General features: G+C 47.0%; 5 protein-coding genes and 5 non-coding genes across 10 annotated transcripts; 3 read left to right on the forward strand and 7 right to left on the reverse strand.

The window, feature by feature from the left end:
* Window positions 1-1717: 1717 nt before the first annotated feature.
* Window positions 1718-3128, forward strand: BDV38DRAFT_274327 (putative C2H2 finger domain protein; the record flags this gene model as incomplete). The annotated part of the gene is made up of 3 exons (XM_032057822.1): window positions 1718-2084; window positions 2138-2277; window positions 2343-3128. 3 exons carry the CDS (start codon window positions 1718-1720, stop codon window positions 3126-3128), a joined length of 1293 nt encoding a protein of 430 aa, XP_031909423.1.
* A 704-nt stretch (window positions 3129-3832) lies between these two features.
* BDV38DRAFT_185276 (RMD1 family protein) lies at window positions 3833-6679 on the reverse strand. Its single transcript, XM_032052157.1, has 4 exons — window positions 6344-6679; window positions 4718-6245; window positions 4474-4659; window positions 3833-4424 (listed from the first exon to the last, which is right to left on the reverse strand). Exons 1-4 carry the CDS (start codon window positions 6392-6394, stop codon window positions 4195-4197), a joined length of 1995 nt encoding a protein of 664 aa, XP_031909424.1. The 5' UTR covers window positions 6395-6679; the 3' UTR covers window positions 3833-4194.
* An 896-nt stretch (window positions 6680-7575) lies between these two features.
* Window positions 7576-10191, reverse strand: BDV38DRAFT_185223 (uncharacterized protein). Its single transcript, XM_032052156.1, has one exon. It carries the CDS (start codon window positions 9822-9824, stop codon window positions 7674-7676), a length of 2151 nt encoding a protein of 716 aa, XP_031909425.1. The 5' UTR covers window positions 9825-10191; the 3' UTR covers window positions 7576-7673.
* Window positions 10192-14942: 4751 nt separating this feature from the next.
* BDV38DRAFT_258256 (uncharacterized protein) lies at window positions 14943-15921 on the reverse strand (the record flags this gene model as incomplete). Its single annotated transcript, XM_032055713.1, has 2 exons — window positions 15276-15921; window positions 14943-15125 (listed from the first exon to the last, which is right to left on the reverse strand). Coding segments are annotated over exons 1-2 (242 nt in total), but the record flags the coding sequence as incomplete, so codon positions are not given.
* BDV38DRAFT_274330 (uncharacterized protein) lies at window positions 15844-18412 on the reverse strand (the record flags this gene model as incomplete). The annotated part of the gene is made up of 10 exons (XM_032057823.1): window positions 15844-15895; window positions 16045-16414; window positions 16484-16523; window positions 16717-16837; window positions 16913-17256; window positions 17315-17386; window positions 17416-17522; window positions 17553-17629; window positions 17810-18105; window positions 18383-18412. The coding sequence occupies 10 exons, from the start codon at window positions 18410-18412 to the stop codon at window positions 15844-15846; spliced, it is 1509 nt and encodes a 502-aa protein (XP_031909427.1).
* Window positions 18413-18581: 169 nt separating this feature from the next.
* Window positions 18582-18671, forward strand: BDV38DRAFT_t196. The gene has a single exon. It is a non-coding gene; the product is annotated as a tRNA-Pro (tRNA).
* Window positions 18672-19896: 1225 nt separating this feature from the next.
* On the reverse strand, window positions 19897-19986 carry BDV38DRAFT_t202. The gene has a single exon. It is a non-coding gene; the product is annotated as a tRNA-Pro (tRNA).
* A 166-nt stretch (window positions 19987-20152) lies between these two features.
* On the reverse strand, window positions 20153-20242 carry BDV38DRAFT_t201. Its single transcript has one exon. It is a non-coding gene; the product is annotated as a tRNA-Pro (tRNA).
* A 1229-nt stretch (window positions 20243-21471) lies between these two features.
* On the forward strand, window positions 21472-21561 carry BDV38DRAFT_t197. Its single transcript has one exon. It is a non-coding gene; the product is annotated as a tRNA-Pro (tRNA).
* Window positions 21562-22287: 726 nt separating this feature from the next.
* BDV38DRAFT_t200 lies at window positions 22288-22377 on the reverse strand. The gene has a single exon. It is a non-coding gene; the product is annotated as a tRNA-Pro (tRNA).
* Between the last annotated feature and the right edge of the window lie 710 nt (window positions 22378-23087).

Here is a 23087-nt window from a genome sequence, read left to right on the forward strand (position 1 = left end):
TTTTTTTTTTTTTTTTTTTTTTTTTTTTGCTATTTTCTTTTCTCGCCCATCCTTTTTCTAATTTGTCTCTTTTATTATTATTATTATTATTATTCTCATCCGACTGGATAAGGGGTATAAACCACTTCTCGATCTCTTTTTATTCTCTTTTCCCCCCTCCCCCTCTGTTTAAATAAAGTCCGTGAGGCGTTATCCAACCGGAGCGTTCATCTACTGTTTTCCACCCCCTCCGCCATTGGAAGCCCAATCGAGCCGCCAAACTTCAACCCCAATTTTTTCTATTTGACTCGAGTTCCACGCGCTGTTTTCTCCTACTGCGTCGTGAAGTCTTTCGTCCAAACAGCGCATACTTCCTCAACGACTTCTTTCTGTAAGTGCTTTCGTCATACACATGAAGTTCGTTCTTCGCACCGCAGTTTCCCCGCTGGTTGGTCCCGATGATGCCGATGAATGATGCCTTATATTTCCCACGCTTTCTTCCCTGGTGAATACGTGTAATCGCTTCCTCACTGGCTTGGTGGGGAGAGTCAGGGTGCTTTCGAAATCAACCTCATGGCTTTGTCGCTGAGTGAGCACGTTCATCGGATCTGCTCAGAACCCGTCCTCGTCTCAGCAGAGGAGGGCTTGCGGCTTCACACTCAATAACACGGGCCTTGCATGAAAAGATCGCTCGTTCAAAGCGAAACGTGCTAACATGGTTGTGTTTGGTCAATAGGACACGCCGACCTGCTTCGTTCCCTGTCGCGAATCTATCGCTCTTTGCGCCCTTTGAGAACGCATTCTGCTTTTGAAGAGTACACAAAACAGGTGACCAGAAACGTTGGAATCACCCCGTCGGCGACTTCTTCCCAGACATCCGAATATTCCTCTTTACAATCTCCGAGGTCGCGTGGCAGTGGAACTTGTCCCAGGGATTGGTGTGATCCTGCGATCTTTGAGAGTTCAAGAAGAATCTGGTCGAGATTCCGATTTCCCTCTCGAGCAGCACCCGCTATTACTCCAGAAAAATACATCGTCCTGCGCTGTCCGACGAGGCTTACATCGTGGCTCAGTCAGTCTGTGATTTCTGAACCAACTCGGGGGGACTCCACTGAGCATAACGCCCCGGAGTCCGACAGGAATATCGAGAAAATTAGAAACTCAGTCCTCTGGTAGGAGTGAAACCGTCCTTTGATCGTTTGGTTTTCGGGATTGAAACTATATCAGAGCCCGAAGTTACCCCTGCCTTCGTTGCTCACATTCTTGGTTGCGAAATTTTGGAAACCTCGCCCACGGGGGTAAATTTTTCTGCAGACCCGACAAGGTGAGTACTATTTTATGTTTTTTGCTTTGGCGCAAGGGAGTTTACTTTTGGAAACGCTTTCCGATTGACGTTGATTTGACTCTCGAAACGATGAACCTAACTTCGATCTTGCCTTGCATAGTGTTACTGTCTGGCACGCACTTACGCCGTACGCAAGCCACAGCTGCACCACTGTCGACCGTAATTGCACTTCGCGTGTCGCACCGTCTGCACCTGCCAGTAGCTGATCTCACGATTCGGTGGGATTGAATTGTCTCGAGACTGGAAGGTACGCCGTGGAGATTATCCTACGGCTACATCTTAGAGGACTACCGCAGGGTAGCTTTGATTTGTCCTTGACTACCGTCCCTCAGCTCCCCGCTGGGTCGGGTCATGGACATCACAACTATCTTGAACAGAAAAGGTTCTGCAGCCATGGTCGCCGCAGAATTCGATCATCAGCAATTTATACAGAATCCTCACCTTGATACATCATCTCCGAAGATGAAACCAGAGCCTGGAGTTTCGGAGGCTGGTGACCAGCCAGTACTTGCGTACCCTCCTCATGCGCCGCTCGGCCAAATGCCGAATATGCATCCGGATATGCGATACCAACCGCAGACACACCCAAACCCTGCTCTACCGCTTTTGCAAAACCCTTATGTGCCAGGGGGGTATACAAGCGCTCCTCCGATGCCGAACGGTGGTGCTCCTCAGGGTAGGACAGATCCTCCACCCAAGACATTCCACTGTGGCACTTGTAGCAAGGGATTTGCTCGACGCAGCGATCTGGCGAGACATGGTAAGACTATATAAAAAGGGTACTATAGTGTTCACTCAACTGACGAAGTGTAGAACGGATACACTCTGGTATTAGACCACACGCTTGTGATTGGCCAGGCTGTGGTAAACAATTCATCCAGCGCTCTGCTTTGACCGTGCATTCCCGTGTCCATACAGGCGAGAAACCCCACATGTGCGAGAGATGTGGAAAGGTACGTGTCGCTATTTTCCATTTGACAAGGGCAATTGGTCAATAACTAACATTATGGAAATATAGCCTTTTAGCGATTCATCCTCGTTGGCTAGACACCGCCGAATACATTCCGGTAAACGCCCCTATAAATGCCCCTATGCCAACTGTCAGAAGACCTTCACACGTCGTACCACTTTGACACGCCATCAAAACCACCATACGGGTACTATTGAGGAGGCTGCCGCCGAAACTGAAGCCAATCTGAGGCAAAATAAGGAGAGGGCGAGAGCCCCCGGTGAGGGAATGTATTCAGAACATGGCTCCGTTCATTCTACCCCATCTCCGGCCCACCACCCTGCTATGTCACCAGCTGGCGAGCTCCCTCCATTGAACATGCCTCGGTCGTCTGGCGAATATTACAGCATGGGAAATGGTTCTATTCCTCCTCACGTGCGCGGAGACTTCCCACAGGCCAGTCCCCGCGCTTCTCCAACGGCAACCTCTCCATCTCTGTCCAGTTTTGGTAGTGCTCCACACACCCGGCCATCGATGACTTCTCACCCGTCTGGTTACGGCCCTCCTCAACCTCTCGAGCCACCTGCCAATAACGATCATCGGCCCAACAGTGTTAGTGGGAGTCCCCACATGACGAGCTTGGGTTGGGCTTCGCCATCTCACGGCAGCATCCCATCACCGGGCTCCGCAACCGATTTTGGTTATTCTGATCCTAATGGTCCAGCATACCCGAACTCAATGCCCCCTCACATGTACTTTCCCAACTCCACCATCCGACGCCCAACTAGCACTGAACCGGAGAACTACGAGATGAAGCCAAAAATTGGCGAGAGTGCATGGTCCACGCCGGTCTAGATCTCAACTATCGGCAGGACCTCTGATTTGGGACATAGAGACTTGGCCTAGAACCATAAACCTTACGCAGTATCCAAACTTGAGCGATGTGTCTGACATCTGCATATCTTTTCCTTTGTTCTGGCATTATTTTCCTTTGTTTATTCATTACAGGCCTTGCATAACAGCATATTGTTTTTCTCCCTTTGGTTTTCTTTTCGATTTCCTTTGTCATACATTGTTGTGGATATCCGAGATGTTATTCTCTTAGCATTCCGTTTGAAGGTGTAAGCGCGCTGGAAGGAGTCCGGGCTTAGCAGATTTGATTCCCGTGTTTTGCTTGTGCTCTCTATTTGTTTCTCCTAATGTGCGATATGACTCGAACGAACACAAAATAAATAAATAGAGAGGTGGGAATGGTTCAGGGCTAGGTTGGACGGGGTTTTTTTTGGGAACTGGGATATTCTGGTCTGGTATTGCTTTGGTCGCGGGGTTCTGGTATCATATACCATGTTATTCATATTTTTCTTTCTGTGCATTGTCATTTCTCACCTTGTCCCCTTGTCACACTATATACCTCATATCCATTTAATATCCGCCGTACCCCCTGTGTTTCCTCTTTTTCTTGTTGCCTTTGTCTCATTACTCACATTGTAAATGATTCGCCTACTGTATGATATAGAGAAAGAATAACTGCTTAATTTGATACCATAATTTCGTACTCCGATCATCAAATTGATATTTATAGAATAGAGACGGTAGGTAGTACAGGCACGACAGGGTTCATACAGCCAACTAAAATACAATGGGTAAAATGGATGTGTTGGGTCAAATCAAAAGCACTATTCTTCATCTCTGATCGCTTTCATTCACATTAACGGGACCGTTGGTTTGGTACTCACAGGATTGTAGATATGCTTCGGATTATACTTTGAGAATACAAGCTTCTTTATCTCCCATGGAAACAAAGAGTAGCAATACCCTGCATTATTACTATGTACATCATCAATAGACAAGGAGTGAGGGAACAAGGGAATAAAGATGATTATAAGATCCTAATTTGACCATGACCAAGGAAAAAGCATAGTTATGAATTTAATAGCCCCATTGCTGTTGCGTTTAAGCCTGTGTTCGGGACAGGGGCAGGACAAGAACAAGACGGGGGAGTCGGGTTCAGGGCCCGCGAGAAGAGGGCTGCGGCGAATGAGGTGGATGAGGCGCCTTTGCCGGAGGAGAGGAGGCCGAATCGGAGGAAGACTTCGGAGGTGGTGACGAGGATGGAGATAATGATTAGGACAATGATGATCCAGGTTTGGTCTTGAAGGATCAGTTGTTTGTTTGGAGAAGGTAGAATGTGGGTACTTACGGGAGGTTTTGCTGTCGGCTATTGAGTCTGAGAGAATTTCGGCAAGGTCGAGGAAGACACGGCAACGTTCGTTTAGGACCTGAATTCGTGGCTTGATTTCGAGGTATTCGCGAACGGCGATGTAGAGTGGGTACAGAGTTGGTTCGCTTTCCCAGAAGAAGTTGGGGACATCTAGCATGTTGGAGGCTGTTTGTTGTTTGTAAGTGGGGAAACTCTTGAGTATGTAGGCTGCAGGATAACTTACAGAGGTTGACCTCTACTCTGCTTTTGAATAAGCTTCCCAGAATCCTGAACACTTCTTCACGTTTCATGCCCAGTTTGCCGGTCATGGCGAGCCTACGTGGTACGTCTTTTGCTTCGGCCATTTGCCTGGCCATGACTTCTTCGAAGAAGCAGAGTTTGGTGCTCTGAGCAATACCATGACTGATAGCCAGTTTTATCATGTGGTCACCGCTTCGTAGTGTAATCATGTCGTTGTATACGCGGGGACGGGAGATTTCAGTCGAATATTCAAAGTGGAATTCCTCCGTTTCGAAATCCTCTTCCTGCAAAGGCATAGTAGCCAGCGGAATGGGAGTTCCAGTCACGGACGACGTTGCAAACGCAAGATCGGCGAGGAGATCCTTCTCTTGCCTGTCCGTGAAGTTCCAAAAAACCACCACGCCATAACTGAAAACAAACATCTCTGCCACGTTATATAGCAATCGTGTCGGCTCCGGTTGTCCAACAGGCGCTTGGCTATGATGCTCATAAGCTGCGCCATCAGTAGCTTCGGCCCCCGTCCCTGAGCCTGCATGATAGCCCTCCTGATCATGTCCAGGCGTTTCGCTATCACTGTGTTGCGAGCCATGCTCGCCACGGCTTCCGAGAACCGAATGCTCCTCTGCTTCCGGCATGTAGTCTTCATGGTGATCACGAAGCTCATTCCGCTCGATTTCTTCATCTAGGAGAGACTTTCCGCCAGGCTTCTTGACAACTGGGCTACTTCTGAGCCTGTAACCTCCATGACCGGGTAATAACGGCAAATGGTACGCGGTATACAGGCAATCGTCGTAAAGCTTTGTCTTTCCACCATGTCTCTCCTTGACAAATGTCGCCAGTGAACTCATCTTGTAAGCCTGTGCAGTACAATAGGCAGTCACACGGGCCAATTTCTCTGCACGTCGAGCCTTCGGTAATCGCTCTGCGTAACTTTTAGCCTTCTCCGGCGCGACCTTCCGGCGGCGCAATAACTCCTCCTCTGCCAGCAGGGGCGCAATTTCATTGTCAACACCAAAGTCTCCACCAAGCCTCTTCTGTGTCAATAGCCGTTGCCTTACGATTTCGGCATCGATGTTTTTGTCCCTCGCCAGTCTCTGAACCAGCTCCTCATCCACAGCCTCCCCATCAACATCTCCCTCTTCCTCCTCATCTTCTGACAACTTATTATCCACTTCTTCCGACTCGGGAAGAAGAACCAATTTTTCACTAACTTTCGTCGACCGAGGGGGTAAGCGTGGCTGAGCTGCGAGACGGCCCATCGTTGCCGCAGTACTTACTGCGCTGGTGCCACCGCCGGATGCACCTGCCGTGCCTGCGCCAATCAATCCACCCGTTGCAGACGCAATACGCGACCGCGGACGGGCTCGCGAAGGTTGGGGTGGATGACGTTGTTGCATTGAGGGGATATCCGATGTATACTGGAGCACGTTGTCGACTGTGATGAAGCGTGTAGACGGAGAACGACGGCGGCGAGGTTGAGCAGATGGTTGCTGCTCACGCGAGTCGGTTACCTGAGACAGACAGCGGGTGAGTACAGTTGTAAACGCATGTATACAAGGTAACGCGCAACATGCGGTCAAGTGTAGCTCGTTATCATCTTAGTACGTACCAACACATGCGGGCTCCTTTGGCCAGGCACACGGCCTCTTGCGGGGGTCATGGTCGCACTGGTATAAAGAAGAGGACACAAAGATAATTGATAAGCTTCAGTAGAGTAGATGAGCTGCTGGAATCCCAGTTGCGGGTGCAAGTCAAACAAAGGAAGGTTTCTTTTCGATGTTGTCTGCAACAAGCTTCTATTCACTGAAAGTAATTGATATCAATCAAGTTAAAATAGGCAATGGCATCATCCAAATCTAGTTTTCAGTTTCAGAGCAACAAAACCAACGCAGCCATGCTATTGCTGCCACAGCCTGACGGACAATGGGCTAGAACACAAAATAATGATTCTATCGCCCGTTCACTTCCAAAGCTTCAGACCGCCGGGCAGAAACGGACCTAAGCCCCGTTTGGATTAGCGACCGAATTAACCACGAAGAATGACGTTGTCGGACGTCCTCTTCGTCACGGAATTACGGTAATTACAGCTGTATCGTTACGAATTCCGAGCAATCGGCGAGCCACGTGCGGGCCTTGGTTCAGTAGAGACTAGTACCAGAGTAGCCTAGCGGGCTCATCATTACAGTTGATCCGGGGTAAAAAAGGCGGCGTCGTCAGGTTCGCCTTTATTGGAAATCCGTCTTGTGGAAGAGGGAGGTGGGGGCTCCGAGGGTTCTCCACGATCATGGATAAAATGTCATCTTTACCTGGATGATCCCTCCAAATCGTTGGTGGGGTGTCAATAACTGGGGAGATAAGAGGGGCTCGTCAGCCACACGAGGGAATCTTGACTGGCCCTGGCTGGCTAACTTTTCCTCCGGGAGGGGAGGGGAGTGGGATTCCCAATCAGTCAGGCAAACACCTTAACGTGCGAACTACCGGCTATGCCAATGACAACAACAGAGCAGCATTGTGATTGAAAAAGGACTGGCGCATGAACTTAAACGCCAAATCATACATTGAATTCCGTTGAGGCTGCGTGGAGAGCCTCCTTGCAGACGATGTAGTAGTATTGCCTTACTTCATGACAGATCTCTATGTATTGTATTACATGCATGTGTTTTTTCCTTGCTACCCTGGGGAAACAATCACAAACGCAAAATGCAGTCACCAGACTCAAGTGTGCGATATGAAAACAGACCATGATAAACGCCTCGAAGCAAACTCAGAATATTGCCTCGTCATGCTAGAAGATTTCTGATGTGGTAAAGGAAAAGAGATGAATAACATAAACATCAAAGAAAATAAGCGGGTGATCCGTTCCGTAAACAACCCGGATCTAACAATGTCACATAGGAAATTAATAACACATCCCAGTATCGATTTTTCTAAGTAGCCGTTTAGAGCCCTTCGCGGAGCCGCCGGTCTTCATCCCAGATTTCCTCTTTCATCTGCTGTAGTCGAAAATGCTGTCGCCGTAACTTCTCCAACTCCGCCCTGGGTGGATCTGGATGGGCTGCCATTGTATCGTGCAGTGCACGGTACTTGGCATAGTAGTGTTTAAAGCGCTGCGATTTCTCTCGCAGCTGCTGGAGAAGAATCTCCCGACTGAGGGGTGGTGATGCACTTCCGGTGCTACCACTCGATGTGCTAACCGCCCGTCGTCGCTTGTGCTCCAAATCCCCCGTGGTGCGTCCCTGGGCAGGATTTGCAGAAGGCCTGTCTAGCTCCGCCTTGCGCTTGAGGGGATTGAGCGCCGGAGTCGCCTTGACCATGCCATTGGTTTTCACTTGTTTCTTAACGTTGGCGGTGCCCGTAGCTTTGTTTGGTTTGGATATTTGAGTAATCAGAGGTGATGAGGAAGAACTAGAGGAATTGTTCTGACTCGAAGAACGACTGCGACTCTGTAGGTCAGAAGCATTGGTCGGGGGGGATGAGCCGAGCGGCGACGGCTTCTGAGGCGATTTCTGGGCCGGAGGGCGGGAGGACGGTGGCCTCTTCGATGAGGTAGTAGGCTTCGGAGGATTTGGGGGCGACGGTTCGCTTTTGGGTTGGGGGCGCTCTGGCTGGTCTACCTTGGGTGTCGGCACATGGGAGGACTCTCGAGGGGTAGATGACTCGACTGGTTTGGGTGGCGCTTTGGGTTGCGGCTTGGTTTTCTCTGCAAAAGGCTGCTCCGATGCCGATACATCTAGCATATCTGTGTCATCTTCATCCGAATCATGAACGTATTCTGCTGATTTGAACTTCCCATCCGGCTTGGACACTGGCTTCCGTTCCGGCTTTTTAGTGACACGCCCAGTCAAGGTGCTGTTTGTCGTATTCTTGGCCTTCGTAGTAGACTGCTTCGCTGCGGAGTTGCCGACTCGTTTCTTCTGTGCGTTGGCACCGGACCGGGGGGCTGATGTGGGCTGTGTCTTGGGGGTCAAGCCATTTCCACTGACCCTATCGGTTTCCGGTCCAGTCGTGTCGCTGTCTTTGCCGTTCTCGTCGGGGTTTTGTACTTGTATCCGAGGAGTCAGCGGTTTCTTGATAGGACCGGTGCGCAAGTTCAGTCGTGACAGACACTTCCCCTTCCCTCGCTCATCCTTGGGAAGAAGCATCTGCCATAGCTTGTCGGTGCGGGAGATCCGCATGCGATCAAATGCTGAGATAGCATTTTCAATGGCTTCCTGCCGCTCTTCCTGGGACGGATAAGGAAAATTCCATACATCCAACTCTCTGTATGCTTTGTCCTTGAGATCGAACTTCTCCGGGTTGATTCGATTCTCAGCACCGTATTTCCGAGCCAAAGTCGTACAGTCTTCGATGGATGAGCGAGTCTGGCGAGCAAGGAACTTGGCAGATACGGCACGGACGGCAAGAAGGTGAATGAAGGGAACTTTAAGCGCGTCGAGGCGAATACGGTCTTTGTTTTGGGAAAGCGGAGCGGAGGTAGGAGTAAGGGGAGGTGCAGAAGTAGGAGACCGGGGGACACCCAGAGCCGGGCTGGACGACACTGAGCGGTTGGTTGCATTTTTCAGCAACCGGTCCTTCTCCAATTCCACCTTACTCGAGGATTTACGGGCTAAGAGAGCGGCTTGCCTTTTGTCGCCCGCTCGAAGAGCCCTCACCTCATCAATGCTAGTAATAATATGGGTCTTCTTCGATTCCTTTCCCCTCTCAAAGGCGTTCAAGCTCTGTTCGAGGTTGGCCAATGCTTGGTCTGTGGCTGCAGTAGCCTCTTTTGCTTTCTGAACCTCCAAGCTATGGCTCAGAACACCGGTAAAATATAAGTTTTCCTTGTCATTGGAGCTGCTGCTATAGATCTCGGACCGGTGAGTCTCGAGATGAGAGTGAAACGATTGCGATTTGGATCCGTAGTAGAGAGTGGGATGTTTCCCCAAGCGGACCCTAGCTGTTTGGTCGTCCCGGAGAGTTTGGATCAGTTCGTCGAGGGTGTTCTGAGCTAGGTTTAGTCGCATGATCTGCGTTGGTTTAACCGTGGAATCGCTCCCGGGGTTGTCTCTACAGAGAGACAACCCGGACACTGGCACCTCAAGAGCCGGCATGAGATCGCGGGAAAGTTGTGGGAGGGATAATGGCACCGAAACGAGAGGACGGAGGAGAGGATACGATCGAAAATCGAAAAGGAGAAGAGGAATTGAGAGGAGGGCCAGGTAGAGGGTGTCCGGGTGAAGGACGGGTAGCAGCGTAAGAGCTGCAGGTCAGCGGCCGAATACACGGGAGAACAAGTCAGAACAACACGCCATAGATCAAGCAATAGAGGACAGAGGAGAGTTTAAAAGGGAGTTTGCATATGGAATAGCAAACGAAACTCTTGAGTAACCAAAACCCATGGCAGAAGGGTTGGCCTTGGGAGTTGGGTCTCGGAAGGGAAGAAAAGCGGAGGACGGAGAGGGGAAGGAGAAAGGGTGAAAAAAAAGAGAGAGAGAGCTGAGATGAGATGATGCCAAAGAAAGCAGGATGAGAGCGTAAGGCGGCCCTAGAGCGGAGAGAGCCAGAAGTGAGTAGTGAGTGGGGAGAAGCGGTATGGTATCGTTCAGGGTACCTTTTCTGGGCCAAGGAGTTGTCAGGCCCGCAGGATGTTTAATCCAATTTGGGTCCAGGTTTATAATACGAATCGTCTTCACGGTTTGATTGATTAATTTATTTTACCACTTGAGTCGTATATACACCTACAGTGCAGTCCTCCGGTTACTACCGTTTACTATACCTTGTAAGAAGGACCTAACTAAATTGCCCCGTCATAGACCCAAGAAAAGAATGTCAATAAACGTCCATGTTATAGGTCATTCGATGCGGTTCCCAGAGGTTGTCGGCCACCCATCATGCGGACTTTACATCCATACCTACCTTTCGGGAAAGAAGAGGTAAAAAAAAAAAAAAAAGGTCGTGTGGCAAGTCAGGGAACGTAAGTATCAAGAGAGAAATCCGTGTTTGTATCATACGTACCAAAAGGCCTCCATAACTTTACTGCCCGGGAGAAATAATCAGAAGGGAAAGAAAGGACGAATAATAATAGGAAGGGGGAAAATAATAGTCCCATCACTAGTACGGAGAACGGCGTACCGTATGGGAAGGCCCGCCCCAACTACCGTACGGAATGGCAAGGCGGCGGGTATTTTCATACGTAGTCACGGACACCTCCTAAATTAACAGTGACCTCCGTTACAGAAAAGAATACATGCCAGAATTGACTGATGATGCTACTAGGTCACTAGTAAAGTCTTCTCTTTCTCCTTCTGGAACATTGATCCCTACCAACGATCGATCGGAAAAGCAATCATGAATGGAGTCATCCAAAACCTAGTAATTTTTGGTCTGGAAGTTTCACCTCGATTCTGTTTTGCTTTGTTTTTATTTTTAAAGAAACTGGGGTAGGAAAAGGTAAGACTCGAGTCTCGTCTCATCTTTTATTCTATTGTTCCATTAATAAACATCGATCTTTTTTTGTTTGGTTTTTTCTTTGTCTCTACTCCGTACTGACGCAAAGCAGAGAGGGAGAGAGAGAGAGAGAGAAAGAGAGAGACCAGGGCCAGTCAGTCATTCTAGGCTGAGTCTGTGACAGCCCCGATACCGTACGCTGTACGACCCCGTCGCTGCAAGTGGTACAGTACCGGAACAGCTTGTTCGACTTACGCCATGGCCATGCCTCTGCCACCTACGCCCCCACCACAACTGACAAGAAAACTGGGTCCAACCCAACAGTCAAGCCCTGAACTCCTCCTTTGTCTCTTGATACAGGTCAAATAGAACAAAAGGAGCGTAGGAACATAGGGAGTTCTGAGAGATAAGTAAAACACCTAGAGATCTAAGAAATTAATAAAGCATTGTGCCCGTGGAGGGACGGTGACCAAAAGAAAATGAACGGGCCAAAATGAAAATAAAAAAAAGAGAGAACGTCGTGAAAAATACCTGAAGAACTTAATAATCCATCAATGGATCGGGAGCCGGAGCCGGAGCCGTCATGGTGTAAGCATTACAGTAGGTACATACATACCTGGTACCTGGGGGGAAAACCCGGTGATTGATTGCTGAGCCAATAATTCTAGAAAAGAAAGGCGAACAAAAAAACGGACTAAAATTCAAAATAGCATAACGCGAATGTGCCTTGCTTTTTGGATTACTTGGAATGGGAGGTGATAATGTAGTATTTCTTTGATTCTCGACAGTGAACGCCATCATCGTCACAGGATCAACATCAGGGAAACACTGGTTCAGCACGGCAGATCATCCGTCAAGAGCGACCAACCTCGACCTCTCTTTTTTGGCCCTCCTCTGCCATACCCGCGCGTGCGCACCCCCCACCGCTAGAAAGAAGGTGAAATGCAAGATGATGGACTTGCATAATAGCTTGCCTTGCTCTCGTGCATCAAAAACTTTGTATCTGTTGGGATGCAGAGGAGCTTTGGAAATGACTTTTTACGAAGGTTCAGAGAGCCACCACTCCATGTATGTACAGAGTAGGTATACCTGTACTCTTTTTCGTTCTCCATTTTTTTTTTTTTTTTTTGATTTTCTTACATATCACTCTTAGCCAATCCAGTAAATCAGAGTAATGCTTTCTTTTTTTTTTTCTCTCTTTACTACGATCTCCATGCATCTGTTCTGAAGTAGTGAGTACCTATCAAGAAATGAAATGACGATGGGGCCAAGATCCCCGTCACAGGTTACAGTCGGCTGGGATCTAACCGAAACAAATCAATGGCTGATCACGCCCTCTCAATGAACCATTGGACAGCAAGCTCTCCTGTGATTATTACTAAGGTTTACAATTCAGGAAGAATCGAAACTCTCTTCAGGCTTTCAAAGGGTAATTCTAAGGTTGCTAAAGTTTTCCCTTTAGATTAATTGGCTCATTTATCACCCTGCCCCCTTACAATCATTCCGGACGAGTAATGAAGGGATATTCAGACGGATAGTTTGAGTTAATAGCTATTCTTGTCCACCGTTGGTCATGAAGGTCCCTTCTCTCCGTGATTTAGGGACAGATGCAATAACTAACCGTAGATCCAATATTACAATCCAATTTAATTTAGCGGTTATTACGATCACCGAGTCGATTTCTATACATCAATTCATCTGGACATCTCGAGGTGTCTTTTAACTCCCTGTTATTGGGTGTTTTAGGTTTCCGGTCAATTTACAATCCATTAAGCAGGGACCGAGAAACCCTGTAGGGTAAGTAGAGGTGGGGGGAGGAATGGACACTAACACCCGACTAAGCACCGAATAAGCAGTGAGGAGAAACCAGAAAATTGATATTTATTTGAATTGACGGGATACCTTGAGGGGTTGACATGTGTACATACATGCAATATCATCACCCTCCCAAGGTAGATAGGTATGTATGGATGGATGGATGGACTTGAATGAATCAGGGAGGCGAACCTTGGGCACTATGTATGACCATGTGCTAGAAGGCGACTGCCTCGGCGAACAACGCAGTCCAAGTCCTACGCTCAAACATGATTTCTCCAGTCAGCCCTCATGCATGATACAACATCCGTGTTACTTGATACCAGCCATCCACGTGTTCTGGAGAGGTTATATCTCGCCTCTATCAGATGTCCACAGCGAACAAATTAAACCAGGAAAGTCATAATTTCAACGCGTGGGGATATATGTCACGAATCTCGAGACGGCAGGGTCCTTGTATGAAAGGTACCTACAATTTGCCACTGACCTGTGAATCTGTCTCCCCGTGTTATGATTATTATAGGAAACGGGCTCTGCATGACTGCAGTAGTTTCGTCTTAGCCGTTCCCTAGTAGCACAGTTACCACCCCCTCCGGGCTACTCAGCAACCAGGTAGCCGGTTTTTCATGGTCGCGCGCAAGTTCAGAGTAACCACGTAAACCCTCAGCCGTGACGTAGAAAAGGGAGTGTGGTCTGGATAGATCATTAGATGGATACCGTAGTAGGAAGTTGGGTTTAGACCTCTCCCCTCAGTCTCAATTACAATCTATATTCAGGGTCGGAACATGGACGGCATGGATGCCACAGGCCACTTCGGGGCTATCAATCACGGGGGGTTGTTACGCCTTGTCACTCTGCAGGACGCAACCCTGTGCAACTTGCTGGTCAACACTCAACAGCTGGAATGCTCCATGAATCATTGTTTGGACTGTAATAGGCATTATCTACCAGTTGGGAACCTACGCTGTCGGCTTGACCCCCGATGGCTGGCTGCTGGGCGGATTCATCATTGGTGGGCCTTCTCTCGATGCGAGGGGATCCGGCCGTATTGATTTTGTATTGGGGGGAGGAGGAGTTACAAATACCCGACCGAGTCAGTATTCATGTACATACAGTATTACTGTATTTGTGTCTGTATGTAGTATGTTTGAACTGTATGTATTGTACCTTCAATATGTACGTATGGACTACCGGAGTTTAGCAGATGGAGACTCAACTGCCAACACATCTAGGCATCACCTTCACTATGGAGTAAGTAATAGTATAATGGATAAGAATAACAATGAGAATGATAGAGAAAAATATATTTCTGTTCGAGAAAAGATTAAATTGATGTAATCACACAACAATAAAAAACCCCCCCATCTTTAAACCTATTCCAAACCTGCCAACATACGAGTCCTACTACCTAATCTGGACACCCACCGTATTACCCGACCTACGCAAAGAACGCCCCTAACCCCCTTGGGGAGGAGGAGGTGGTGGTGAAACTAGAACGAAGAATAGTTACGAGCTGAAACGTGCCGAACCCATTTTCATCTTGGACCAAAATAAAAAAGAACCCCCAATCCTTACTGCCTAAGGAATAGTTTGGCCGCCAGTCATCTGATCCTAGCGTAGCGCGGCTGTGTCGTTAATTCTCCTTCCTCCAGAAAACCGAGGGTGATCAATGAGGCGCATTCGAAAAACCAGAACTGAGGCTTGGAGGTTCATGAGTGCAGATCGCAGACCCGATATGCTGGCTGAGTTGATCGTATATTTAGAACCTTGCCAAACATGCGGCCATTAGCAAACCCTGTTCCTGGCAGACACTCCAGACAGCCCCCATTGAAGGAGAGGGAATCGACAGGGGGCTGTTTAAAAATAATAATAGTAGTAGTGATAATAATATAACAGAAAATAAATGTCCCTTTTCATTTATGATACTAGGTAACTACGGAGTACGTAGTGGGTTAGCAGACGATGGCATGGTCGGGTTACCTAGGTGAAGAGTAGGTTGGGTTTGGGTGAGACGGAGTATTAAATAGTTGCTTTACTAGTAAATACCTTTTTTTCTGCAAGTCCACTCCGAAATTCCCATTGTGGATGCCCGCTACTCTTTCAAAGAGTTGGCTCCACGTGAGAGCAACAAAACAATACAAGAATACCAGGTAAATAAGTACCAAGTATTTTAGAATAAGAGGAAAATAATCTCACTCACCTATTAATGGTGTCTTGGAAACCCCGATCATCACTAGCTATTTCGAGGTGTTCATTCTACTCACAACAAAGGAAAGAAGCTGACAAATTGAACTCCTTAGCTTCAAAGAAACCAAATGGGAGCATGGGGTGGACCTACGATCGTTCCCACGCCAACCAAGGGAATCGGTCATTTGAAAGACACACTGAGCAAGAAAATCGAGACCCTGACTCGGTTATGCTCTTGGGGCAAGCTTTACGGATAATGAGTTGGATATATATCATGTCGCATATAGACATCTTTATGCACCAACCCGGCTGAATACAATAGGTCGCAATGACCTCCATGGTTAAAGAGTAGTACTAACCCTCCCTCTCCTCTGTGCCGTCACTTTTGCTTCTGCATTTCCTTTTCTGTCTCTCGTCTCTCTTTTCTTTTTTTCCCCATTGTTTTTGACTTTAATCCCAAAGCTTGATATCATACAGGAAAGCCTCACAAGATGGCAAAAACACCTCACCGTGGGCTAATATTAATAACTGCCCTAGCTGATTTAGCGGGATTCATGGGTGTTGGATCAACAAATTGTCTCAGCCCCCCTGCTCTGTACAAAATTATAACTTCAAAATAGTACAACCACAGACCAAGTCTTCGAACGAAGACAGAGTGATACCATGAAAATATACCACAGCTCAACTAGCCCGCTCATGAATCGAGAACTGCTCATAGTATATGCCTGCAACACTTTACCTTCATGAAGCTAGTGTGCGACACAATAAGTAACACCTATCACGGTCAACATTGTCATTGCTCGTACTCAATTATCTTGAGTTAGATCAATAAGATCGGCCACCTCCTTATCCCCATCATCAATGAGGGTTGAACATTGATACCGCTTTGCGCAAGATCCAGGTTCTCCGCTCTCTAACCTCTCCCTCTTTGTAGGCTGCACGGGGTTGTCATTGTTGTTCGTCTCTTCTCGTTCGCCCCAAGGGCGCTTGAGATCAGCTATCACTTCATCATCTTCTCCGTGGACCTCGCGATAGTGCGCCGCCATCCCTTCCTTAGATTGGATAGGGTATCCTGGAGTGCCCACGGGACCACAGCCATCCAAAAGGCAAGTTATTACTGCCGGCCAGTTATCTGTCAGATCCGGGAGGTCTCTTGGATATGCTTGTTGGAAATAGGAGATTACTCTTTCCCGTAGCTTGCCGCGAGCTTCTTCTGAGAGATGCTTAGCCCAGTCTGCAAGTTGTAGGCAAGCTTCCGGCATGCTCCGTTATTCTTTCTCATCATGCGTCAATCTATCTGTGCCGACCTCTCTAAACATACAGGCAACATCGTTGGTGTAACATCTCCTACGGAATTCATGCTAATCGTTCAAGCGGTTAATAATGGAGTTCCTGAAGTCAGTCGCTCCCCAAAGGTGTATCTGATCAACCAACGAAAGAGCTCCCAAGCTTTTCGTGGAGTCACAACACGGCCGCTCCAGATTCTCTAAAAGATCTTTAATTTGAAAGGTCACGTCATCTCGTCAATGAAGCTAATGACTGGACCAAACTTACGTAAACAGGCTCGCTAAATCCATCATGTCCGGCATACTCTCTTTCGAGTCGGGGTCTTTTATACCCAACCAGGATATGCCAGTGGGCTCCAAAGGAGGTAAAGATGACGACTTGATTGTTGCTGCAGCCCCCTGCTTATTGATGCTTCCTGTCCTTGCTGCTAGCCTTTCCAGGCTGGCATGCAAGATTGTCTAACATATCAAGATATACTGCCCCCGCTGAACATCCCTGTCGGCGTGCTTCTTGGGCATCCCCGCTCCATCCTTTAGCTTCATAGACTGCGAAAGGAAACGCAAGATTCGCGTCACCCCAGCGTGGGTCAGAGATAAGGCCGCAATGTCGATGGAGTAGGCGTGCTTCAAGGCGGTCATGGTCTAAATTCCATTCTGCCAGAGGACTCTGGTAGTCTTTCGGGTTGAAAGTCGCAAGGCCAAAGGTTGCATCCGGAATCCTCTTGATAAACTTGGGCTCACCCACCAATAAGCAAGACACGGGATCTCTCTTCAACTTGATAGTGTTGTATTCGTGTTTATCTCTGGACTCATTTGATCCGTTAGATACAACCAGGGTTGAGGTACAAAGAACGGGTGACTCGCACTGCCAAAACTGGGGCATCTCTCATTTGACCGAAAATATGCGTCCAGGCGTCAGCTTCCCATGCATATTCGCTCTTCCGCCATCGTTCATTGCTGAGAATACGCTTAAGATGAGTTTTACTCTAGAGCGACGACTGGACTCGCTGGAATGATTCCAATCAATGCCATCAAGTGATGGTACCCAGAGATCATGACCAGCCGTAACCCACCCTTCAGAATACTAATGGCGGTAGTAGATACCTCGGCCATTCAAGCCCCAATCAGCACCGAACCATTCAATCATCCTGAGACTTGCAATATTGTTGGATATGAGATAGCTTTGTGGGGTTAGCGTCGCCACAAATCTCGGGAGTCCGCATGACAGTAGACTAAATAGGGTAGGTAGTAAAGGGGGGGTTGCACTGTAATACTGAGGACCAACATAGTATCTTTCCAAGGCTGATTCGATTTCATCTTCGGATCAACCATCCGTACGCATCATGTCGACTGAATCCCACAATGTAACGGACCACTGAAACTCAACTTCATCAAGCCTGTTCGCTACTCTGAGTTCCCTGAATGTTTTGATTGCTTTTTGCCGGTCCTCTTTGAAGGAGGCGCTGTATTCGCCCATGGTGACCCCTGCTGCAGGCTTTGTGTCGGGTACCTGGTCCGTTAACTCACTCTCCAACCTACTTGTGTCTGACATCCGTGGCCCATCCCGCGGATGTTCTGCAACCCGGGGTTTATTCCGCTCAGTTGGGCCCTTATCTCTCAGGCGAAGGATGACTTTGGTCTGTTTTTCAAGGTTTGGCTCTGTGGAGTTCTGAGATTGCTTATATGACAGAAAGCCCCTGGGTAGCTGCGTCGGAGCCCATCAATCTCCTACTACCTACGCGATCAAAGGATTTAGCCTTGCGTAGTTGTGTAGTCAATATATGGTGCAGTCCCCATCAAGAGTTTCATGTCGGCTCTACACTAAGATTCGACGGCTTTTGACTACTATCGATATCACAGTGATAACCTATAAGCTACATTTACTATTATCAGTTTAGGTTTCTTAAGGTATTAGTGGAGTAGTAGTAACATACACTATTTGATAGATTATAGAAACATCGCATGAGTTCAAGTAGAGAGTGTTTGGATATAGATGGTCAAGTGATTATATATTTAAATTTACTAACTATATGGCGCAGATAATACAAGGTTCAACTGGTCTTTGGCTGTGCGGTGGGCATATTGCTAAACTTTCCTCATATATGCATAGTTTGACACAAGTTTATATCAATTGCCCGGGTGGTCTAGTGGTATGATTCTCGCTTAGGGATATAACCCAAGCATATTTGCGAGAGGTCCCGCGTTCGATCCGCGGCTCGGGCCATATTTTTTCCTCTGGCAAGGAGAAACAGCTAGTCAGAGAGACGCAAGATACGGTAGAACAACCTCTTTCTTTGTTGTTGTATAAACTTTCATCTTAATTACTATACCGTACAAATTTCTTTATAAAGGAGTATAGGGAGTATAGAGTGCCCTTTTAGCAATTCATTCTTTTCATATATTATGTTGGTGAGGGCTTCCGTCTGGCCTTAGGGCCCAGGAATATGGGTTCTTCCGGGGCCGGTAAGCGGGGGCCCACAACGCCGAGGAATTGGGGGTAGCTAGCTGAGATAGCCAAGAATGAATCAAGCAGATGAAAAAAGCTCTCCTTTCCACTCACTAAGATATTATTACGTGTTTCGTTATTATTTATCAATAAACCTTATGTGTGCAGCAGCACCTTAACTATAAATATATATATATATATGCATGTTGCTTGTATCAATTCCCCATGAAAGTGCCTAAAGTTAACCCTGACAAGTACATGGCGGAGGCTCAACTGCTTGGTTACGACGAATGTGTAAAACATACTATTCGAAGTCCACAAGAGGCCTATCGTCACTACTTACCATGTCATCTTCAAGGGGTTGTAGGTGAAGTAGTTACCAAGTCCGGATACCTAGTAGCTAGATCTTAGAAGATTTCCGAAGAACATACATAGAAGACTTCAGATTAATGCTGAGTGAGACATGAAAAAGGAGGAAGAAATATACTTATCAATAAAAGAATAACGACGGCGGAGTGAAAGTCGCAGATAATAGACTCCAAGCTGAATTACGAGATCACCTTCTGACAAACCTTAGATCCTTCGACCCGATTTGCCCGACACTACTAGAGGGATGGGCGTGCACAGTAGCGGAATCACATGCCCTTTGATAACACTATCTACATCAATTCTACTAATTATCTAGAGTTCTTATACCATTTAGATCACCTACCTTACCCAAATAGGCATCGCAACGCATTCGGATGAACCATGAACCTACTCTACTCCGTAGGCAAATATAGACAGCCCGAACAATCTGAACTGATCATATGGGGTAAGTTGAGGCGGTAAGTGACGTCCCTCTTGAGTTCTAATCCAATAAAAACCCAGATCCTTTCGCGCAGCCTCGTCGTATACTTACTCAATAGCTTGCTTGCTTCGCTCAGCTCCGCAAAGATGGATGATAGTAAAGTGAGATATTCCCATAGGGGTAAAAAGGATAGGGGAAGAGGAAAAAACAACGGCCCGAGCCGCGGATCGAACGCGGGACCTCTCGCAGATATGCTTGGGTTGTGACCCTAAGCGAGAATCATACCACTAGACCACCCGGGCGAATATAAATTATTCCAATAATTTATGGTTAAATGAGAGTTTACACATATACCGGCCATTTTTCGATCTGCACGCTGATGTTACATTCATTCATCATCTCCTGCACAAAAAGAAAGATACCACCACTAATCTAACTTTGAAGTAGATATAGAATACACAAAAACACGGCCCGAGCCGCGGATCGAACGCGGGACCTCTCGCAAATATGCTTGGGTTATATCCCTAAGCGAGAATCATACCACTAGACCACCCGGGCAGTTGATGTCCGAGACTGTTGCCGAAAAGCCTTACCCCCAATGATGAAGATAAACTGCGTAAACATATCTTCCTGGGGAATCTTGCAGTGGTCCTTACTCCCTACGGCAATGTTGACCTTGTCAAAGGCAGCATTCCACCTTCGAACGTCTCAGGCTTATTTCCAGGTTTGAATATCACTTAGGTCCATATATTCCACACGAGGACTTCCGACTGCTGTGTTCATGATAGTGTGGCTGTAGTCGAGTTCTAGCTTCTCAAGCAGTACTATAGCAGTGGCACTTGATGGAAATTGTTGAAAACCACATGGCTAACAACCTGCGCATTTACCCACGTGTCAGCTTCTTTATTTAGGTGCTCGACGCACTCCTGACTGGGGTTAACTTCCGCAGTGCTAATTGCCTGTAGCGTCATCGCAATTTCAGCGTTGGACGGTGTGCGGTTGCCGGAAGTAGCGACCCTGTTTCTTACCCAGCAGCTCTTGATCCTACTGTTTATTTCACACTGTCAACTTGCTATTAATCAATGGCGAGTCTTCACCAGGTAAGATTGTTCAATAGCTTGAGTCAGCAGTGCTGGTAAGGTATCTCGGCTTCTTTGTTGCGCAGCGGAGCGAAGCGTAGCAAGCATCATACATATTGGTCATTTATGCGTCCTTACAGAATCTCCATTGCCGCTCTGGACTCTTATTGCCTCCCATGGACTGTATCATGTAAATCACGAAAGAGGACGAAAAACGCCGAGGATACGCAAATAAATACGAAAGATTCGAATCTGTATCTATGAGTCCTATATATCAAAACTATGGGTGGCAAGGTTTGTGTTATGCTCACGAAGTTTTATTATGCCGCTTCAAGGAGAATGTTGAAATCTGTGTCATCGCGCCATCAATAACGATATGGTTACCAAGGGCGGGTATGTATCAAGGTCAACCCAGCTTTAACAGCCCGCTGCCACATTAAGTTGTATGTGTTACAGGCAACTAATCTTGACTTCCACCTGAAAAAAGTCAAGAAACTGTGCCTTGCTTTCGAAGGTGATATATCCTTGTGGAGAGAAGATACAGGAAAGTTAAGAGGCTTTTGTCAACGGTTAAGTTGATAAACATTGAGTACCTGAGCTTATAACAAAGACTACAAACCAAGAATGTGCCCAGGCGGTATTCGGAGACCCAGCCCACGGGAATCTTCCCTTATATATGCATAAGCTCAATAAAATCATTATATAATTGCCCGGGTGGTCTAGTGGTATGATTCTCGCTTAGGGATATAACCCAAGCATATCTGCGAGAGGTCCCGCGTTCGATCCGCGGCTCGGGCCGTATTTTTGTTTTGTCTAACCCTTTTATTTAACTGCAAAGTTAGATTTGAGTGGTATCTTTCTTCCATTTGTTTTTCACACTTATGAGCCAACACTATAGAGTAGTAGGGAGTATTCTCGTGATTAACCACTACGCACTATCAGGCAAAAAGACTAGTGTTTCAAGTTTCCAGATCTGAACTGCTCTTACTTTATAATCTAACCTGTCACATAGTCCATATATATATCTGTTGTTATGGTATATGAACGCTCTATGACCCATGTACTTACTATATAATAATATCTATATGTTGATATCCTAATATACTCACTTTCCGTCCTTTATTCTCTGGAGTTTCCCCCCACTCTCTCTCTATTTAAGTTTGATTCCCGTAAGCACGTCTTTTTCAATGGGATAGATACCCTCGCAGATATTGGCCCCTATGGATCGCTCCTCGAAGGTGTACTGACTGGACCCTAGAACCTCCAGTCTCCCGTGCCAGTTTCGCGTCCTGTCCAGCGTAAGAAGTTCTCGACATCAGCTGCGACTAACACATTTTATCTTGCTAATATCTCTTCCTCTCAGTATGCCATGGAGTTTATGACATCAAATTTAGGTGATAATTAGGAATGCGCACCCTTAAGATTGCGCCACCTCTACTCCGTATGGCAGAACTACTACCACCACCCAGTGACTTCAAACCTAGTACTATAATATATATAGTACCAGAAGAACAAAAAAAGCATGGCCCGAGCCGCGGATCGAACGCGGGACCTCTCGCAGATATGCTTGGGTTATATCCCTAAGCGAGAATCATACCACTAGACCACCCGGGCAATTATGAGTAATTCGCCGAGCTTCTGCATATATAGAAAAACACCTAACACCAGCCCAATTTTCCATGCACATGCTTATGTTACATCTCTTGCACAGTGCCTAACGAAACCCCTTTAGTTACATAGAAAGTGAACCCCTTCCATATGCACAAGATGGCTCATCTGTAAGTCTATCCAGCACCTTTGTAATACTGCTCCTGAATTTCACTTTTTTAACACCTATGGCTGGAGCTCAGACTGATATATTATTTAGAGAGATTTTATGTGGGATAGCTGCTAGTCTTTTCAAGTTACTAGCTGTAGGAAAAGAATATTTCGGTATTCTTCCCGTCTACTACTTTTAGCTCTATAAGGAAGCTGCTCTGTTTTACGTATCATTCTCTGCTGTATAGCGGAAGCTGTCTATATCATTCCTCATAGGTGTTCTTGAATTTGGCTTAGCTTTTTATATGGTCACTTGATATTTCTATAATTTACACAGTAGAATCATGACTCTATTATCTAGGCATAAATAGGACCCATATGCTCTCGAACCCTGGCCAACACTTTAACATGCTTCCTCACCACTGCTTCCTTCATGAATCATGCATACCAAAAGGCCCGGCTCTGCACCTTTCTAGTGACATAGCATTTAGTCTTGTGGTGTGCCTAGTATATGATAACCTTTTGAGAAGATCTGGCTTTTTATTAAGCTGCCTTGTATCAGATAC

Source organism: Aspergillus pseudotamarii, assembly GCF_009193445.1.
Source record: "Aspergillus pseudotamarii strain CBS 117625 unplaced genomic scaffold BDV38scaffold_67, whole genome shotgun sequence".
NCBI lineage: Eukaryota > Fungi > Ascomycota > Eurotiomycetes > Eurotiales > Aspergillaceae > Aspergillus > Aspergillus pseudotamarii.